Source organism: Mytilus edulis, chromosome 2 (genome assembly GCF_963676685.1).
Source record: "Mytilus edulis chromosome 2, xbMytEdul2.2, whole genome shotgun sequence".
NCBI classification, from domain to species: Eukaryota; Metazoa; Mollusca; class Bivalvia; order Mytilida; family Mytilidae; genus Mytilus; species Mytilus edulis.
The window spans coordinates 16692951-16714353 of NC_092345.1; the positions used below are offsets into that span (position 1 = coordinate 16692951).

Below are 21403 nucleotides of genomic sequence, written 5' to 3' on the forward strand. Positions count from 1 at the left end.
ATACTGAAGTTAGCAGGGTGAAATCTTATTTATCGTTTTGTATCCGTTGTGTTACAGTGTAGAAGACAAATGACCGATTATACCTTGCTCAGTCGGAGTTCGATCTGTTTCAGTTGTTTGATCTACAAAACATAAATGATGATTAGATAAATCATTTAACCCACGACATAACTATAATTATATAATTCGTTTATATTCTACAGCCAGCTCATACTGATCATAATGTATTCATTATTAGAATGCAACATGCTACGTACACTGTGGTTTTATTATTATTCGTTGGATACCCTTTTTCGTGGGTCAGGTGAACCACAAACTTATATAATCAACAAATAACAAATTTTCTATAGGCTTTGTAAGCAGAGATTGGATAAACCACACAATCAAATATCCACGAAAATTCAATTTTACCTCAATCCACAAAAATAAATAAAACCATAGTATTTCAAATCTTGAGGAGTCCACCATTGTTTGTTTCGCATCCTCTTTTGAATTTCTCTAATTGAAAACAGACTGAATTTCCGTTATTTTAATGATACTCGGTTTATAAAATTTCCTTCTTTTTCTGATATTTTGAATATTCAGGCTTAGATAGAGAAGCGAAAGAAACAAAGAGAATAGTCAATCTAAACTGGCGAAATTGGCTTTACTTAACTCTGTCAAGAAACATAAATTAGGGAAAGCAAGCAATATAACATAGAAAACAAAAGATTGAGCATCTCAAAACCGGTGGCGATATCAAGTGATCCAGAAGGGTAAGCATAACATGGGCAGTTACAAAAGAGAGAATAATAAGTCATTAGAGCATGAGAATAATAGATCAGAGAATTAATATGTTGTGTGTGTCAAAGAGACAACAACCCGAACACTTAGGACAAAACGAGTCAATGACAATAATTGGATTCAAGCGCGTCGAGAAATTGTCGCAACCAGAGAAATGATGATTTGACGAGCCCACGTGAAACACGATCATTAGCATAATTAGTTCAGTAGATCTGCTTGAGAGAATGCAATTGCATAATTTACATATGAATTAGAATGTCGGCTGAGGTGAGGTTCTTATTGTTTGTGTTGGAAGATAAGATAAAGACTATTAAGTTACTTTTTGATAAACCACCCACACTTTTCATGGTTCACAAAATTGACGATACTGTTTGTGGTCTTTATGTGTTTTATTAACCCTATATAATGTAACATCATACATTACGATTATATGAAAATATTTCTTACTTTTATCATCTAAAACAGAAATCAGTAATGTAATTAACAGCTTTACAACTAACGATGAAATGACTTATTTAATGGTCAAATATAACAATATTATTACGAATTTTACTGAAGATCTGTTTTATGCCGATACACATTTTTCAACTACATAAACAGTTTTCATTAACACTTTTTAACTCAACGGTACAACATTTTAAAAAAGAATACCTTGTGTAGGTATAGTTCTAACTGTGAGTGGTGTTTGATCTACAACTCAAAATGATGATGATATGAAACATTTAATGTTTTTTGGCTATCTTGGTTTGTTAAACAGCAGAAAATAATCGGTCTAGATCTTTTAATCATTCCTTAATAAATAAATTTGGTGTATTTACTATCTTCTGATTGGTAAAAAGAATTAGCTTTATTTTCAATGTTATCAATTTTTATGAAGACACGCCCACTCTAACGTTGTGTATTTATACGCAAACATCTGTGTACGTTGTTATTCGTATCAATATATATCTTTGAGCCTAATTTTTGATAGAAATTTATTTATAATGAATGGCAATATTTATTTTTAATTTATTGAACCATAAAATAATTTTTTTACTTTTCACATTTAACATAATCCGCTTCGCGGATTATTCAATGTGAAGAGTCCAAAATTAATTTTATGGTTCAATAAATTCAAAATAAATAACAGCCATTCATTAAGTATACATGTAGAACGAATAGTGAAATAAAAAATATGTTCGTCAAATGTAACAAAATTATTTATGATTTAACCATATTGAGCTGAGGTTCTGTTTCTATAGTTTAAGATCATGTGCTACAATGTATATCACTCATAGCTGGTACAAAGAAAATATTACTATTTATTAAGCATTACTCATATAAACAATTTTTACCGAAAAAACACTTAAACATTCATAGAATGAAATTCAAAACAGTGTGGCTGTGGCCATTGATTGACACATTAAATTCATCCATTGACTGGGACAATTTAGGTGAACGTTTGTATGTAACGACCACTGCTCACTATGTACTTTTTAAAGACACTTCAACTATGGGGTCCCAAAGGTTCTCAACACCTTAATAAAGTAATTCAAAAAAATAATCAGAAATAACACGATGTTTTGATTTATACCAATTATATAAATCAAAACATAAGGGTTATTCCTGATTAATTTTCGAATTATTTTATAATTAAAGGCGTTAAGAAACCTTTTGTGACCCCACAGTTTAAATGTCTATCGTAGGTACCTCGTGAATAGTGGTCGTTGCAGACAAACGTTCACGTAAATTGTCCCAGTGAATGGATGAATTTAATGTGTCAATCAATGGCCACAGCCACACTGTTTTGAATTTCATTCTAAATTGTATACCTTGCCGAGTCGTAATTCTAATGGTTTGTGTTGTTTGATCTACAAAAAATGATAATTAGATAAATCATTTAAGAAACGACAAAAAATAAGTTCAATTTTTCATAATTTTATACTTTGAATTCTTTATGAGTCGTTGGCTACCAATTCTTTAAAGGTTTCGTGGGAACAGGTGAACCGAACTTCAAATGAGTGAATTGCAAACTGCATGTAGGCTTCTGCATGCAGACATACAAATGCAGAGATTGGCATACCAATGAAATCAAATATCCTCAAACATATAAGTTTTCTTCATTTCACGAAAATATTTTTTCTTACAATAAAAAAATTGTGTTACATAATTTTAGTAAAACATCAAATTTGAAAAACATATTACCTCATATAATACACAGGTTAAAAAAATATTTGTTGTAAAGTATACTTTATCTTCTGTCTAAATAGTTTTCGTGTAGGAATACCAAGAAATGTCTTGCATGTAAATAAAACTAATCTAAAACATGGTAAATGTGGGGTGAATATAAACAACAAAACTATACAATTGGTGCGCGATAAAAGTTCGTGTTCCCTATGTACAGCTTCAGGAACATTATTCAAGGAGAAGGGAAATAATTTTTATGTTCATAGTACGAACAAGTGTCAATTTATAGTAATTCCAAAAAACCACAGCTGGATTGACTGAAAATGATTAATAGGGCTAGTATATTGTTTAATTTGGTATAGATGTTCAGATAAAAAAAACTAGTTCAGATAAAAATTAGTTTTATAGTGATTAAATTATGTGTATTACATCTAGCTGGTAGAAAAATATTAAAGTGACATTGGCAAAAAGAAAGACAAATAAAATACTTTTAGAAAAATAACATCATTCCATTCTACATTCACATACCCTGAAACAAAAAGTTTACTCAATGGTAAAATATATTTTGAATGTTTACCTTGCTCAGGCGTAGTTCTGGCTGTTTGGGGTGTTTGAACTAAAAAAAAATATAATTGCATTAATAATATAAATCTTTTAAATAACCACTGAACTTACTTGTTTATTTAATCGTTTCAAGATTGCCTATATCAATATATTGCAAATAGTTTATTATAGATTTTTTGAATGCACCACAATATAACAAAGATATATTCCAACTATTAGTTTTGTACGATGTTAAGAAAATAACTTATAAGGTACAGATTTTTATTGACATAACCGTTATGAAACTTAGTCAGGAACGTTTCATACATTTTCAGATGTTTCATGTACAGAGCAACCAATCAAAGAGGCAAAATACCGAAGGAATAATCAAACGCAAACGGCAACAACATAATTACAATGCTCTGAAAAATGAATATCTACGCCATGAGTGCATTTTACGCACGTCTTTTTTTCAACGGACAAAGTTCCAAAACTCATTAAAATCATTTCAGAAAATGATACACAGTAGAAAGGAACTCATTTATAGAAATAAACCTGCCAAAATGTCATGAATACTGCTAAAAAAATGTTTGATGTATGTCCGGAAACGACAAAAATCCCTCCTTTATATTGAATAATTCTCAGAAAGGATGAATCTTAAAATCGAAACAGGGCTTCCGTGAGTACATATCTACATTTTACCAAAGTTTCATGAAATTGGTTCAAGCGTTCTTGAGGTGTTTTCTAATCTGTTGGCGATGAACGGACAAACAACGATATACCATTCTATTTCACGTTAATGACGTAATAGAACGAAAAACGACAAAAGGAAAAACGGACACACACCATAACATAGAAAACGAAAGATAGAGTAACCAAAATCCAACAAAATAACGAGGATGATCACAGATGATCCGGTAGAGTAGGCAGATGTATATATTTTTCGACAACTATTATCTGACATTTTTGTCCAGTTGTCGGTAATTTGCACTGAGCAATTCACTTTAAAATTCATAGAAATGAACATTCCGAATTGTTACCAAAATGACTTGTTTCTGGTATATATAGCGGATATTTGTTTTCTTTAAATGAATATATCTTATAGAAACACCGTACTGTTGTTCTTTATTTATTAATTAAAAAAAAAAAATTTCAACAGCTTTACTAATATTTATGATATTTCTTTCCGGATTTGATACAGTTTTGGCAGTTTTTTTTTTTACATGTATCCTTCCTGGTATTTATATGAAGACAAGAGATAATGGGAAGGTGAGGGTCGATCAAGACACTCGTTTTCAAATCCCCATATATAAGTGTTGGTAAGATATAGCTGCATGTGTGGTTTTCCGTAATTTTATATTCTGTTTTCACAATATTGGTATATAAAGAATAAAAATTTGCGGGTTAAGTGGAACAATAACAAAAAAGGAGTTTCAGTCATAAATCAGAATTTTTTTCTGTAGTATAAAAACTTGTATGTAACGTTTTCTTTTTCGAAAAATTATGTAGTCGCTATTTCCTAAATTAGATATTTAAATCACAAGCACTGCATTATTTGGATATATGTACAGTTTTAACAGAAACATAGCTGAAAATTTTAATAAAATACCTTGCTTAGGCGAAGTTCTGACTGATTGTGTTGTTCGATCTACAAAATGATGTTAGATATAACATTAAAATCACAACACAACTAGAATGTATTTTTCACAATGATATCATTCACATTTCGAAATACAGGAAGATTATACTGATTACAAATTATTGATAATTAAAATAAATAAAACACACTCACACAAATTTGAATCATTCTTACATTGATAGATATAACATTAAATTAACTACAGAACTTGAGTATTTGTTTACTCTCGTTTTCATTTGAAACCAACAGTGATTTGATGAATTTCATGATAAACTTCTTTTTAAGGACTTGAATTAATTGAGTATAACAATGTTTTCTATTGTATAAGATCCTGTCTATAAATTAATGCTGGTAAAGGTTATAACGTCATCATTCAAAACGGTAATATTACTATGCAAAGCATAACATCATTCGATCATAGAAAAAGTTTTCACCGAAGCACAGGTTTTACTTAAGAGTGAAATATGTATGAAATGTTTACCTGTTTTAGGTGTATTTATGACTGTTCGTAGTGTCGGTTCTCTGACTAGAAATTATAGATTTTAAATAAATATAATTATTGATATAATAAACATAATTGCAGAGGAATTGAAACAAAAGTAAGATTCATATACGCAGATCGACTTTAATTCAGTACACTTAACGGCAAACTCTGCAATCTAACTTTCGCAAAATGCCTTTTTTGAACGACCTTAATTATTTATGTATGTGCCTGTCCCATGTCAGGAACCTGTAATTCAGTGGTTGTCGTTTGTTTATGTGTTCCATATATGTTTTTCGTTCATTTTCTTTTATATAAATAAGGCCGTTAATTTTCTCGTTTGAATTGTTTTATCGGGGCCTTTTATAGCTGACTATGCGGTATGGGCTTTGCTCATTGTTGAAGGCCGTACGGTGACCTATAATTTGTAATGTCTGTGTCATTTTGGTCTCTTGTGGACAGTTGTCCCATTGGCAATCATACCACATCTTCTCTTTTATACTTAATGCATCCGTTTTACATACGGTTTCAGTATATATCATACGGAAGCTAATCATCTGTACTTTTTGTTCTGTCTGAAGGTCGATAATTCGTACGGTGACATTAACGTTAAACCAAGATCAAAATGAAATATTCTTGGTAAATAACAGCATGGTAGAACAGTTTGTGAGTAGTTCAAAATTTTCATTTTCATTTGCTGAAAAAAAACATTGCCTTTTTTAAACTGAACTTATCAATTAAACCTTTTCCGATTTTGCCAGATAGTTCTTATGTTGTGTTGGGCCATCATTGAAGTTTTCACAGAAGCAAATGTTTTATTCATTGTAAAATATGTATAAAATGTTTACCTTGTTTAGGCGTTGTTATGGCTGTTCGTAGTGTTGGTTCTATGGCTAGAAATTATAGATTTTAAATAAATACAATTATTAATATAATAAACACAATTGTATTTGAGATTGAAACAAAAATCAGATTCATATACGCATTTAGACTTTAATTTAGTACACTTAACTCCAAACTCTGCAATCACAATTAGTAAAATGAAAATTGAAACTAACTAAAGACGAAAGTCATTTTTCAAAAAACTGCTCTTTTTAACGACATTCATGCATCCGTTTAACATACAGCTACAGTATATATCATTCGGAAGCTAATCATCTGTACTTTCTGTTCTGTCTGAAGGTCGATAATTGGTCGGTGACTTTCTATAGTTCAGTATGACGTTTAAAAAAAATTAAGCCTTCTCCTTAGGCATCTACATGAAATCATATTGTTTACAAATGGCACTACCTTACAAGTGAGAGGTGTAGCGCTATAAAATCAGGTTCAATCCACCATTTTCTACATTTTAAAATGCCTGTACCATGTCAGGAATATGACAGTTGTTGTCAATTCGTTTGATGTGTTTTATCATTTAATTTTGCCATTTGATTAGGGACTTTCCGTTTTGAATTTTTCTCGGTTTTGAGTTTTTTGTGATTTTACTTTTTAATGATATTCATATCTATTTGCATATATTTAGTACCTAAAAGTAAGGCTGTTTAACTCAACCACTGTGTATAATAGTACGCGTGTGCTGCTACTATGTGCAGTTTATATTTCCCTGGTACTTACATTCTCTAGACATTTCACATGTATGTCCACATCCATTGTAACAACATTTTTGTCTAACAGAACAATCTCTGTCATGAGAACACTGTTCAACACATCTACTTGTTAGATGAGACGAAGATTGACATTCGTCAGTTCTACTCCCTGAAAATATACAAAATTAATGCTATACACCATGTCAACATTTTCAACGAAACTAGCATTCCCATATATCAGCAAAATCAGTTTACGTAATTGTAGGATGAGTTGTATGTGGTGTGAACTTTTTCGATTTTTAGGTAAACATTTTAATACAAGAATTAAGTCGTAATACGGAAAACAACATGACACAGTATAATAATTTAAAATTCAAACTTTAACCTTTATGCAAATAAGAAAATGAAATATAACTAAAATGCATTAATTTTTAGTGAGTACATACCTGATTCTGACGAAGTTGCGTTATCTGGTGTCACATCAACTGTGGAAAAATGTTTAAAATGTTTAAGAAAAATATAAAACAACACGTTTAATAATTTATTGCGTCCGAAGCGCTTTTCTGGATTTACCTTCATCAGGAACGCTCAAAGCCAAACATTTGAAATCCGAAGATGTATAAGTACCGAAAACCGTTGAAGAGCTATATGTTAAAAATACTTAAAATAAATAGCCAAATTCATCTAAAGCCAACTTTGCCTGAGGGAGTTGAAACCTTAGTTTCATAATAATTTCAAAATTTATAAACGGACAATTTTAGTAAAGTTTCTTTAATCATGTCAGTACCGAAGCACTGACTACTGAGCTGATAAGTCTTGTTGTCAGGTCACTTTTGTGATGAGATTAGTTTTTGAAGACAGAGAGACGACAAAAAAATATATGCAATAAATTTTTATCGGCAAAGATCTTAAATACAGGCAGCAGTAGTATACCGCTGATCAAAATTCATAAATTGATTGAGAAGAAATAATCCGGGTTATAAACTTAAACTGAGGGAAACACATCAAATATGAGAGGAGAACTGAAATGCATCACACACACAGAAATGAACTATAAGTTAATAATAGCCATTTTCCAGACTTGGTACAGGACTCTTTAAAAAAAATGGTGGTGTGAACTTGGTTTTTGTGATTAGCCAAACCCCTCGCTTACAAAATATGCAATGAACAACCAGTATATCTGTATTAAACAATGTGATACCTTAAGAAAAGTTTCTACGCTAGTGAGGTTTGATTGTTCTAAACTATTGCCGTTTTGGACATTTCTGACCAGTTTTGAAAGTTTTACCAAAGACTTTATCCAAACAGTTCTAACTGCTCTGAATTAAGAATACTGTTGAAATGTTGTACCCTAGATCATATTTTTACCCTTGCCCCTTACAACAGATTCAGCAATTCCACCTTAAATCAATTTTGTAAAGTGCTTCCTAAAAATTGAGAACTGATACCGGCAAATTCTAAGGACAGAACTGAAGTATAGAAGACCTCTTTCGACGCAGTTCAAACCATGTGTCAAAATTACCCTATGTAACCACATTACTATAAGTTTGTACATTTGCATAATGTCTAAATGTCCAGCCAAATAACATCAGGAAGAAAATAAAATGGCAATGTGTTGTCTATACTTTTACCTATTGTTTGCAACACTTCGTTGTTGACATGAATATCAATTGTGCGGCCATTTTATAAATTTCCTGATAACAAAAGTATTAATTTTTGGAAATACTAAGGATTTTCTTATTTCAGGAATAGATTACCTAAGCCGTATTCGGCGCAAATTTGTAATTTTTGGTCCTTATTACTCTTCAACTTTATACTAGTTTGGCTTAATAACTATAGTGATCTGAGCGTCACTGATGAGTCTTCTGTAGACGAAACGCGTGTCTGGCGTATTAAATTATAATTCTGGTACATGTACCCTTGATAACTTTTTACAACATCAGTGCTTCTGGAACTGTGTATTTGTCCTCCAAAAAAGAATGATGTTTTTTTTTTAATAAGAGTCACATAATTTTCTTCAGCTTCGTTACCGTTATTCTATACAGATACCGTTGTCAATTGACTGTTATTTTCTGATAAAGAGTTAAAAACTTAACCCAATGGATGCATTGTTCGAGACAAATTGACTACCTCATTGATCTATAGATAATAGAACAAGTGTTCTCCGGATCGAAAAGGAAAAAGAAAGGCACCGTTTTTAACAATGTGAACGACTTTCCTGAAAGATATTTATATATGTAATCATGAAGATTTACGCTGATCTTTAAACAGTTGTTTTATTAACGAATGAATTTACTGTCTTGACTTACAACTAAAATTTCCCGGAACATTGTAGACTTTTTTATAATAACAATTAAAATATGAGCGTGTAAAAAAAAATATTGCATGATTTACTTTAAATTTTCGTTTGATATTAATTCCACATTTGACGATCAATGTTCACAAACTCAGTATAAGTTAAATTTTGTATTTGGTTGAGCTTTTAACACAAAAAAAAGTCATATATTAGATATATATTGATATAGTTTTTGTAACAAACGGTGACCCGTAGCCTTCGTCATTTAATTGTTTCTTTCCTGAATTACGAGCCAGTATGATAACCTTAACTTACCATGTGGTATATATTCTAGACATTCATTATTGTCGCATGAAACTGTCATGAAATTATTTCCTATACAATATCTTGAATTTTTGCGGTCGTTGCATCTTCTAGTTCGGGTTTTATTTTCTGGTCCACATGAATCCGTGCACTCTGACCATTCGGACCATCCTGTCCAATTTATGGGAACTAAAACAGAAAACGACAACTTCACATTTTTATCTTTGTTTTAGAAAACGGTGTCAACATAATTAAAATGTCTTTTCAAAAATGTATATATGTTAGACTCAGATCGACGTCCGGTCTCTAATGAGCGTCCGATCCTCAAATCGACGTCCAAACCTGATGTCACGTTCTTCTTATATGTTAACCCTCTCATCGACTTCTGATTGATGTATGCCTTCTTTCATCTTGATTTCAATGCAACATATTTCATTAAATTATTTATTTTTTAGATTGATCTTTGTTCATATTGTCTTTATCATTTTGCCTTTTTGTGAAGTTGTTTATAGAAACATCCGTCTTCTAAATTTGGTATCAATATAAATATAAAAAGACAACACTCTTGATTTTAAAATTCTGATTCGACGTCAATTGCTTTGGACTTTTCTATTTCTTAAACAAATTTCATGTAATAGACAACACGGTTATAATTTTTTAGGTAACTATATGTCTATAACCGATATCATATAACTGTTATATGTTTAGCATTTTATACATACAAATAAATGTGGGTTCACATTGCACCACAATGAGACAACAAACTAAATACAAAGATAATCGTAAACGATTTTAACAGAACCAAACAATAGAAAGAATAACAACGTTCTTCTAATTGTGGAAATGTACTATGGTTTGGTCTTCTATTTTTCAACAACTTTTGAGTTTTAAATCAACCAGTCCTTAAAGAAAAATGTGTTTTCACTGCAAGTCCATAAATCAGACGTAATTAGTAAGACAAATAACTATTGGACGTCGATTTGGAAAGTTATTTTATGACTTTAGTTGCTAGTAACTAAGCTTTTCTAATAATAGGATTGCACAATTTTATCTTTTTTCTAAAACATGTGCGTTCTTATGGATTTTTCGTCTACAAGGCTGTATTAATCCTGACGGTAGCTGCTTTTTATTTTCAACCTTAACCCGATTATACTCTATTCTATAAAAACACTTAATGTGAACTGACCACGATATTTGATAAAGAAAAGTTGTTCAAACTGATATGAGTAGGTGTCCTTCAAAACCTCGCATCAACCATTATCGTTTGAATTCAACACAATGAATCCGATTATGAAACTTCTAACCTTGGGCTGATCACCTGTTATGCTGATCTTTTAAACAAATAAGTTGAGTTTTCTTACTTAATTTCTGTGGAACATACGTTGAATTTTCATTACTTGATTATGCTTTTTCGAAATGATGTGTGGGCAATTCTTGCCATTGTATATACTGTTATACTCAAATGCATCATTTCAGTATTCCAAAATATGTAATACATATACAACCGATACTTGTTTTTACTTGCAACTAAAAACAATAAGCTAAAATGCGAAAACATTAGATTTTATCATATTGTTCTTTTGTACGTTCCACTTGTGATAGTTTTTTCCTAAATACCGACGTTTTGTCTATGTACATATCATGAGATGAATTTTCCCTGGCGATTAAAAAAAAATAACTGTCTTTTTCTCTTACCTTGGAGGGCAGGAGGTAATGTTGAGGTTTTTTCACTGCTATATCCATGAATCAAAAGTCGTGCTGATTTTACAGTACCTTTACCTAAAATGTTAAAGGTAATTTTAATTTGAATTGAATGAACATAAGAAAAATATACTTTTTATCAGAAAAACAGTACTCTGTATCTATTATTTCAAAGGCACTAGAGGAAATGATGTTTAGGAAAACCATCCTATTCTGTGAGCCTTAAGTTGATAACATGAGAAAATAAGACATTCAATATTAAAAGCGTATGTCGTTTTGCTCTTCATAAATCTTAGGTTTCGGTTGTTTTAATCATTATTAACTCCATAAAGAAAACGGTGCATGGCTTTTATTTGTTTGGTTTTTTTCTTCAATTTAGAGATATTTTTTCAGCTTGCCAACATGCTAATCAATGACTTTGTTATAAATTTCAATTGTTTCGAAGACAACAAGAAGTAAGTGTCTGCTCAAAATTAAACGTAGAAGAAGACAAGGGTAAACGAAATACAAATTTATTGGAAATTCGCTTTATACACAAATATATCAAAATATATTTGTTACACTTTTTTCTAAATTATAGTATTTAAACATTTGCCAAAAATTTGCTTAGAATCAGTGTTGTTCAAAGTCATGAAAGTCTAAAATTGTTTGTAGTATAATATAACACGTCTAGGTCGGAGAACCAAATTTGTCATTTTTAGGATGATTATCCATTCGTGTCTTTTATCATGTTTATGACAAATAACATATCTAAACATAAAGGTATATCTGGGGACATCTGATTTCCAGATGACTACATCAATGGTGGGGTTTGTTTCGGATCTTTCTATGCTGGGCGATGTCCTAGTGAAATTTCTTAAAACACGACAGAAACCGCCAAGTTTATATCTGATACTTTAAGTCTTCCTTAAAACACAATGTATTGTTTGAATTTCGTAAGAAATATTTACAGACATTATCATTTTGATTTGATCATTATAATACAATTTTAAACAAATTCATTCATTTAGCCTGACAGTGTGAAACATGACCTTTTCCTCCTTGATCGAATATATGCGACGTGGATGTGTCACCATCCATACACAATTCATCGGGGAAGCCTACGTGTCGTTTATACATTGTATGAATTAAATAATTTTTGTGATTTTTTGGGGTTTTGGCGTTTTGAATAAATTTGCTTATTTTGTAAACTATTATCATTTGATTACCATAATAACTGTGGAAAATAATTATGTTTTCGATTTATGGCTATGAATGAATACGTTTGTATTAAAATTAGTTGAAAATATGGAATTTTCATACGAAACATTTATAACATATTGTAATTCAAATAAAAATTACCCAAAGATTCACGAAACGCAGGTTTGGGTTCCAATTTCCAATATCCTTTGGAATTTTCTCCCCACATTTGAACGGTTAAAACTGTTAATTTCATTGTTGTCGTCTGATCGAGAATTCTGCCGGGAATGATTGTAGACTTTGTTTTATACGGCGATATCAGACTCCACTGTATTTGCCCTGCATATTGATGGTTGACAATTAATGATACTTCAACATGTTCTACATAAGTAACATTGCATCCACTGACCTTAAGCACTAGATATTTGTAGCCGTCGCCCATTCTAAAAGAGAAAAAAAAACTATTGATCACTATTTGCATCAAATTGAAATACATTTTATGTATATTTACTTTCTGTTCGAATGTTTCACAATAAATAACACCTATACACATTTACATAAAAGTAACTGAAGCTTTATTGTTTTGAACTAGTAAAATGATTAAAAAACATATACCAGACTTTTAGTCAGAGAACGTTGTTGATTAAAAAAAACGTGCATTCAATTTTAGGCAATTTAACCAGATAAACATATGTCATTTATAATATAACATAAAACTCATACAACGCAATACGGGTATTAAAGAGAAAATAAAATGTCATGCTTTCCTTATGTGTAGTTTATAATAATAAAATGTGATCGTAATTTTCCAACAACAATTATTACTTTTATTAAAGTTTTTGTTCTCGGTGGTATTGTTGTTCATTTTTAATACCTGTTATATGGCTTAAGCTTATCTTTAATGTTATTCGGAAGTTTGTTAATGGTATATGTCTATACACAAGGTGACAAATGTGTTGCCATTGCATTGCTGTTCTTTTCTGAATGATATTACTGTATATATTTTAAATATGTATACTGTAACTTACGGATTGTCAACAATTTCTGTTGAATGACAACTTTGTCTGTCAGGAACTAGTTCCCAGCTTTTACTTCTTTCAACAAGGGCGCCAATATCAAGTAATCCAAATCCGAAGTATGATGATACTGAATTAGAAATTTCAGTCGAAATTAATGTTAAAAACTTTCAACTTGCTTATGCCCGTAACATTTTTGTTATTGATCAATAATTGTTGTTCAAATGTTTTACGTTGCAAATGACGGACAAATATACCAGAGGGACATTCAAACTCATAAATCGAAAAAAAAACTGACAACACAATGGCTAAAAAAAAAAAGACAAACAAACAAACAATAGTTCATAAAACACAAAATAGAAAAATAAGTCTTAGCAACACAAAATCAATCATAACTGGGAATTATTTCAGGTGCTCCGGAAGGGTAAGCAGATCCTGCTCCACATGTTAAAAACACTTGTAAAAATGGCACAAATATATTGGTTATAAAATGAAATGTTCTTATAATTCTTTTTTTTTTTATTTTTGATCCATTATGTGTATCAACTATTTTCATTTTCTTAATACTTACCTTTAAATCCAGCAGCATTTGTAATAAACTTCTTTTTGTTTTTATTGTTTAGGAGATCACCACTTGCAGTGTTTACCAGCAAATGCATAATGTCCCGATACGTTAAAAATGGACTGTAAAAAAATATAATCCATCAAAATCAAATATGAATCCGGATGTAAATAATTATGACAAGGCAGAAGTATATTAATGGGTCTGGTTTTATATTTGTTATTGATTTTCGTTGGTTTGTTTATTTATCTAAATTTGCTTTATCTTGAATTCGAATTGTAATGATTCAGGGTTTTAAACACAAATCCAGTATAAATAAGAATATACCTCAACTATTAAGTTTTTGATTGTCTGCCAGTGTTTTGTCTATCGTCTCAAAAACATAATTTTGTCATTAACGTTTTTTAATGAATAACTCCGACTTAAAATGGATTTAGAATTAAATCATTAGGAACGACTGTTAAATTTTTTTTCCGTTTGGGTGTATTTTGAATGTTGAATTTTGTTCTAATCATTAATCATACTTTGGTAATTTTTCATCAGTTATTCAAAATCAAAAGTATATACATCATATCATGTTTTGAAAATGATTTTTATAAAATTGACGGATAAATTAATGGTACGGCGATTTACAGATTAAAACGATAGTTGTTTAAGCTTTTGATTATGTCATTTAATAATTAGGGTCTTTCCGTTGAATAGTCATCAGAATTCAGTACTTTTGTTAATTTGCTTTTTAACGATGTTCAAATCTTGCTAATCGATACATTAAGAGACTAATCAATGTAACACTGCTGTTTTTCATGTGCTCTAGATCGTCTCTTGCTGGGCATTTTGAACCTTGTCAATTTAACTAAATCGGGAATAGGATATAATTATTGATGGAACAGATCAGAGTAGTACATTTATTCGGGTATATTAAGTCATCACTCACGAAAACGTGTTGCCAGTGAGTTTAGTATCGGTAAACATTTTTATTTTGACCGTTAAACATGTGCAGTGTCATTTTCAGTCGTTTAATCTCAATTCTCTATTATAGAACTTTTTAAGTGTGTAAAGAGCACTTGTCTGTGAATGAAGTCCTTATTATAGACACATGAACGAGTTTAACGTATTAATAACGGACGCCTTAACACCAAGCGTCTTGTACTGGTAAGAATTAGTTTCATGTAATGGACGCTGATTTAATATCAAATGTGTTATCATCGTTACATCGGAGCATATCCGTCGTCGAGCCTGGAACAGATATTTTCCAACGTTTAAACAATTCTTGTAGGCGTCCGTAAATATTATCGACAGAATAATTTCAGCTTCTTTTTTGAAACCTTGATTTATTAATTTCTATCGTGAAAGTAAATGCAAGCTTAAAAATAATGTATCAACAGTGAGATATTCATTCAGTATAATATAATAGGGTCCATGTATGTATCGTTCCTTTTAAAATATCTTAAATGTTAGTTTTCAAACTATTGTGCTATAGTTCCTATAAAATCGATACACAGTATGTCAATACCTATATTGTTCATTAGGTTTTCAGAAAATTCCTGATGTCAATGTTAATACATACAAGTAAAAACTAATTGCCAGTCTGATTACATATCTAAATCAAAAGCCCGCAAATGCTTTCTCAATTCTCAACTGTATTTTTTTTCTATAGTGAATACTTCGAAAATTGTATATACCTAAGATAATGAAAGATGATACATTATTGTGTCTTTCAAGAACTGTTAAAATCAATTGTTTAAGTGTGTTTTAGTTCAAATTGAATTTATCAGTGAAACAACTTCTTGCCTTATTGTATTATCAAAACTATATTAATTTATAATGCTTAAGATGTGAATGTGGTACTCGTTGTACATGGAATAGACCTTTTGTTATTGACTAATTACTTTGCACTCAGAGCAAGAGCTACTGCACCGGATACCATAGGTGCTGCTGCGGAATTCTGGTTAAAATGCAATGTCGTTTTGTTGCCAATATCTGTTGTTGTTATCTGAAAAACACAATTTCTTTAAAGATATAATTGCTCAGGTAGATGTTGATGTTTATATGCAAGTTCTTTGTTAGTCGTGTTTATTAAATCAAAATTTATTTTGTTAACAACTAACGATGTACATAAAAAAAAGTGTGGATGAAATTTCAATTTTCATTTGAAGACAGCATTTCATTCAAAAAATAGGACTATTTTGAGCGACATCAGTTTTATTTTAAGTAAACTGTTGCTTAAGTTTTTATCACCAGGTTAAGTACCTATATAGTAAAAGTCAATGTAAAGCCAACAAGAGTTTATTTATCCTTAACTTTGTATCTATACTGAGAGTCATACAATACAAATTATTAGTTCATCGATAATTCAACCAGTATAAGGGATTAAAAGATACGAACCACTTTAGCTCCACGATTTTTCTTTACACCTGGTTTTGTAGTAAAAGCTGCAATCATCATAGCACTGCAAGCTTCTCCGTTAGGAAGTTTTCTAAGATTGTGCTGAATACCTACCAAATATAAATATCATAGTTTCTGTTTTCAAAACATACGTTAAATTCAAATCAATACTTAGACAGAACGTTCTAGACATTTAACCTTTGCTATAAATTAAAAAAAATGGTTCATTTCAAATTTATTTTGTATTAAACATTAATTTGGAAGGTATACTGGTATGACATTGTAAAACACAAAAAAAAAAAAATTTGTAAACCGGAAGAAGCCATTTTGTATTATGTTATGTAAAATTACCGGCATACTGTATACTTTTTACTCAGTGTGAAGTTGTATATCATATGAACCGGATGTAGCATGTTATCTCTCTAAGGAAGCTACTATTTGATTGTTATTTGGAAGGGGAGGGGAGCTAGGAAAATTTAAAAAAGTACTGCATTTTTTATTCATAATAAGGGCAGGATAAGCACCTTCGTATGTAAAATGCAGGATAAACTAATAAAAAAGGCAGGACAGAGATTGCAAAAAAGAAAATGCAGAGCAAAATATTACATCATAGGTTTCCCCCACCCAAAACAAAAAATCAAATTGGTTGCTCCCTTATTTCAAGCCAATTGTTTTTTACTTTTTTTTTACTTATCTTGAATATTATAAAGCTATGACATGGATGAAACAATATATGTAGAAATGTATAAATGAGTACCTGCCACTGAAACAACGTATCTATTGGTTACTAATCTGTCATAAGCACAGCTATCACGGAAAAGGTTCGTTCTCTTTCCACCACTATTTCCTGTAGCAAAAACATACACTGAACCACGACCTTGCCTACCCTGATTATAAAAAAAGTAAAGCATTTATAACAATCGCCAAAATAGCTTGATGTGAAAAAAGGAAAATAATAAACATTCAAATGACAATACATATAACAATTTGTAATCAATAAATCTTAAACATATCTTATATAATCTAAAAGGAACTTTCATATCTCGTATAGATTCTTTTAGTTGAAAAGAAATATATAAAACGTAACACATAGCTTGTAGATGGTCTCCAAATAAGACAGGAACAATTAACTATAATATTTACAAAAGGGAAATATATAATGGCGATTCCAACATGTTTATATATGATTTCAACATCATATGAAGAGCATTTTTGGTGGGAAGTGGTTTACTGACGGGAAGACGAAAACTAGCTGTAGCGATTCTTAAAAATACTAGTTTGCAATGATTGGTTAAAATAGGCTGCGTGATTTCAGAGGAGATGAAAAAGTATTTTCACCCGAACAGAACCAAATGTTTACTTCGGATCTTCCATACATAGTACCCGAAAAACTCTAACCAGGTGTGTTAAACAAGATAAAAGTATATAAGTGTGTGGACGATAGACGACGACGAGCAACGCCAAATGATAGGCTTTTTTTCTAGAAGCATGTCTTTAACAGGAAACATGATATGAGATTTATTATTCAACCTGCCCGTTTTTGATACACAATCTCTTTTTAAGAATTTTTTTAATTAAAGTTGAAGTCTAAATTTTAGAAATGTAAGGTTCCTATTCTGATACTTTAAATAATTGCCTCATGTATCATTTAAACAATGCCTGTACCAAGTCAGGAATATGACAGTTGCTGTCCATTCGTTTGAGGATTTTGAGATTTTGATTTTGCCATTTGGTTAGGGACTTTCCTGTTTGAATTTTCCTCGAAGTTCAGTATTTTTGTGATATTAATTATTTATTATCAATCCAATATTAAACTTTTATTTTTGAATAATAAGGTTTAACACGCGCTAATTGTGTTTTTTGTTTTACTATAGGACTTTTGATTTATTTTTTTAATCCTTTAATATAAAAATTTTGTCTAATTTTAGAGGCCGATATTTCAACAGCTATCAAAAAAGCTGTACGGACATTCCTGTCTTATGCCTCTTAGATATATGTATATTGAGGGTTAAGAGTCTGATCTGTTATTTAAAACCGTTTCAAAATATAATGCATAAAATCATATGCAAGTATTTTCAACGCTTTTGGGAAGTCTAAAATGACCGAATACCGCTATTAATAATGATACAGCATGATTTATAATATCCTGAATTTGTCTTGAGACATACCCAACATATCGATTTGCATTATGTTCATTTCGATCCGCACTATGAAACAAATGGTATAGTATTTCAATTCCTTGTTTATGCAATTAGCTTGTTTATGTTAATAGCTTTGTATCGACAGTTGGCATAGTATTTGTCTGTAATTTTCTAAAAGAAAAGGAATCCTTTATATAAATAAGAAAGATAATCTTCAGTTTTTGTGATTTTTATAAGATCCCTTTTTTCATAAAATTTGTCAAATTATATAGTGCAAAGTATGTTGTGTGACCCAAAAAGGTTTGATAAAATGCATACATAGACCGCCTAACGCTTGAGAATGGTTTATTTTCATAAAACAAATGTTGACGTGTGTTCTTTATTCGTGTTGTGCATCTAAAATTATCTTAACATCTGCGATATAATCTTTAATTCATTCAAGTTTTAGATTAGAAGTATATTCAAATAACGCATTATGATACCCCATTATTAGCCAAAAAATAAACACAACAGTTGTTTTGTTTTCAATTTTTTTAATTTTTTTTATATCATCAAATTATAGATGTATATTAGTATTATTTTCTAATTTTGAAGATTCACTAAGAGTGACACAAATAAAGTAAAAACTTAACCTGTTTGATAAAAAGAAATAAAATCCGCGATTCATCAAAAAGAAAATGACTGTGAATTTAATTAATGACAGCGAAACTCTATTCTCACATAAACACACTGTTTTGTTTCGTCTACTTAATTTAATGTTGCTTAAAAAATCACTTTGCAGAAAACAGTGAATGGTGATATATAGCAATCAATAGATAATGAAAGGTTACTACATAATTACATAAGTTGTTCCTTCTTGGAAAGCCTTTTCCTGATTTGCAGTCAACGGATATGTTTTGGTACCAGTATGGAAGTTGGCAAAACTACAGCTGTATACATCTATAACATCGGATTGATGTGTCAGTAAACTCGCATTGAATGTCTCAAAAACAGAAGTTGATGCTATTCTTACATCTATCAAAAATAAATAAAACATAAATTATTAGCTACTTGGTAATTAGGTATAATAAACTATACCAGTACCAAAATTCCACGAAAATTACATGTACTGATATAAAGTTGTAGCTAATCAGTTGCTTTTATTGTCCTGAACACACACTTGTCGTCTTTAAAAGAGCATTAAACAAAAAAACACAAACATCGAACTCCAAGTTAAATTCAAATGTACCTGGAAAGTACCTGAACAAATGGTAAAATCAAAAGCACAAACACATCAAACGAAAGCAACTGTATAATTCCTTACTTAGGTACCAGTATTTCCTTATTTACAATATGAGGGATTGAAAACCTGGTTTTATAGCTAGCTTTGCCTCTCCCTTATATGATAGTCGCATAAAATTCAATGATATTGACAAGAATGTGTGAGCCAAACAAACAGTCATGACAGGTAAAAATGACAAAAAGTTAATGGGTTATTAAGAATTTTTTATATTTATCACTAACTAGCTTAGCTTAAAACATGTAAATAGTTATCAAAGGTACCAGGATTATAATTTTGTAAACATTTTAAAACACTTTAAAACATGTAAAAGTATATGGTGGGTAAGGACAATCGTTATGCTTTATTTTGTTAATAAAGTAATTAAACGGTACTATTTGTAAACAAAACATGTTTAACCAGCTACCGAAATTAACGAAAGAAAGAAAAAAATATTAGTTGCAATACAATGGAAATGGATTCGTAAAATATGATGATTTTGTCTTGAACGATTCTTCTTAACCTCAAATATTTTTCACATCGTAATAAACTTTAAAATCCAAATATGTTTTTTTACGCTCTTTATTCTTCCCCTGATGCTATTCTGAATCAAAATGATGTAATTAGTTATTTGGAAAGTATTAATTAAATTAGACGAATAAAAGACGAATATAAATATGAGTGATTTATATTGATCGATAACATATTTGTGTATGTCATAAGAGAAGACAAGAAGCAAATATTATCCTTTAACTTTATGTTCCGTCTTGTTACTAAATAATGCAAAGTTTGGTGACTGTTGATCGAGTCTATCCCATCGAGGCCAACGGTCGAAGTGAATATCAATTTTTCAAAAGTCAATTTAACCATATATTTACCGAAAAACAAGACAGTCATTGTTTTATTCCATATTCCGAGAGAAATGTATGTAATGGCAAATATTTACCTAAACCAATGGTACATTAAACGTTTTTTACCAAAATTATGCGCGTTAAAGCACGCGACGATTTGCGCGGTGAATATGCTTATTCAATCAAAATCCAATTCATATTGGAAAACCTACTAAAATTTAATCAATATGGAATAAAGTATATAATTATATGTAACTTAAGGTAGATTCATGGTATACCGCCATCTTGGATTGTACAATCACAGTACAAAATCGGTCTAGCTATTTTTCCAAATCAGCAAATTTGGGAACAGATTTGCAATTTAATGGTTAGACTGTTTATTTATATAAAGAAAACTTGTTGATTTATTGTATTATTCAAAATATTTTAACAAATATCAACCTTTTTGGTTTTTAAATTCATTTTTTTCAAATGAGCCATTTAAGGGGAGATAACTCTTTTAGTACAAAATTT

The 21403-nt window shown here is 30.4% G+C and overlaps 2 protein-coding genes across 2 annotated transcripts in view; both read right to left on the reverse strand.

Moving 5' to 3' along the window:
• The window catches only part of LOC139511578 (uncharacterized), a 166378-nt gene that overhangs the window by 137125 nt on the left and 7850 nt on the right, over positions 1 to 21403 (reverse strand). The window lies entirely within an intron of this gene.
• LOC139511577 (neuroendocrine convertase 2-like) overlaps positions 1 to 21403 on the reverse strand; it is a 51021-nt gene that overhangs the window by 17284 nt on the left and 12334 nt on the right. Inside the window, exons 10-26 of the mRNA XM_071298421.1 lie at positions 19623 to 19795; positions 17398 to 17527; positions 16641 to 16750; positions 16145 to 16248; positions 14265 to 14377; positions 13706 to 13823; positions 12840 to 13120; positions 11493 to 11576; positions 9810 to 9986; positions 7645 to 7683; positions 7227 to 7367; positions 6461 to 6505; positions 5613 to 5657; positions 5102 to 5140; positions 3527 to 3565; positions 2595 to 2633; positions 84 to 122 (exon numbers count right to left, since the gene is read on the reverse strand). Coding sequence (XP_071154522.1) covers positions 84 to 122; positions 2595 to 2633; positions 3527 to 3565; positions 5102 to 5140; positions 5613 to 5657; positions 6461 to 6505; positions 7227 to 7367; positions 7645 to 7683; positions 9810 to 9986; positions 11493 to 11576; positions 12840 to 13120; positions 13706 to 13823; positions 14265 to 14377; positions 16145 to 16248; positions 16641 to 16750; positions 17398 to 17527; positions 19623 to 19795 — 1716 coding nt within the window. The remainder of the gene's footprint in view (positions 1 to 83; positions 123 to 2594; positions 2634 to 3526; positions 3566 to 5101; positions 5141 to 5612; positions 5658 to 6460; positions 6506 to 7226; positions 7368 to 7644; positions 7684 to 9809; positions 9987 to 11492; positions 11577 to 12839; positions 13121 to 13705; positions 13824 to 14264; positions 14378 to 16144; positions 16249 to 16640; positions 16751 to 17397; positions 17528 to 19622; positions 19796 to 21403) is intronic.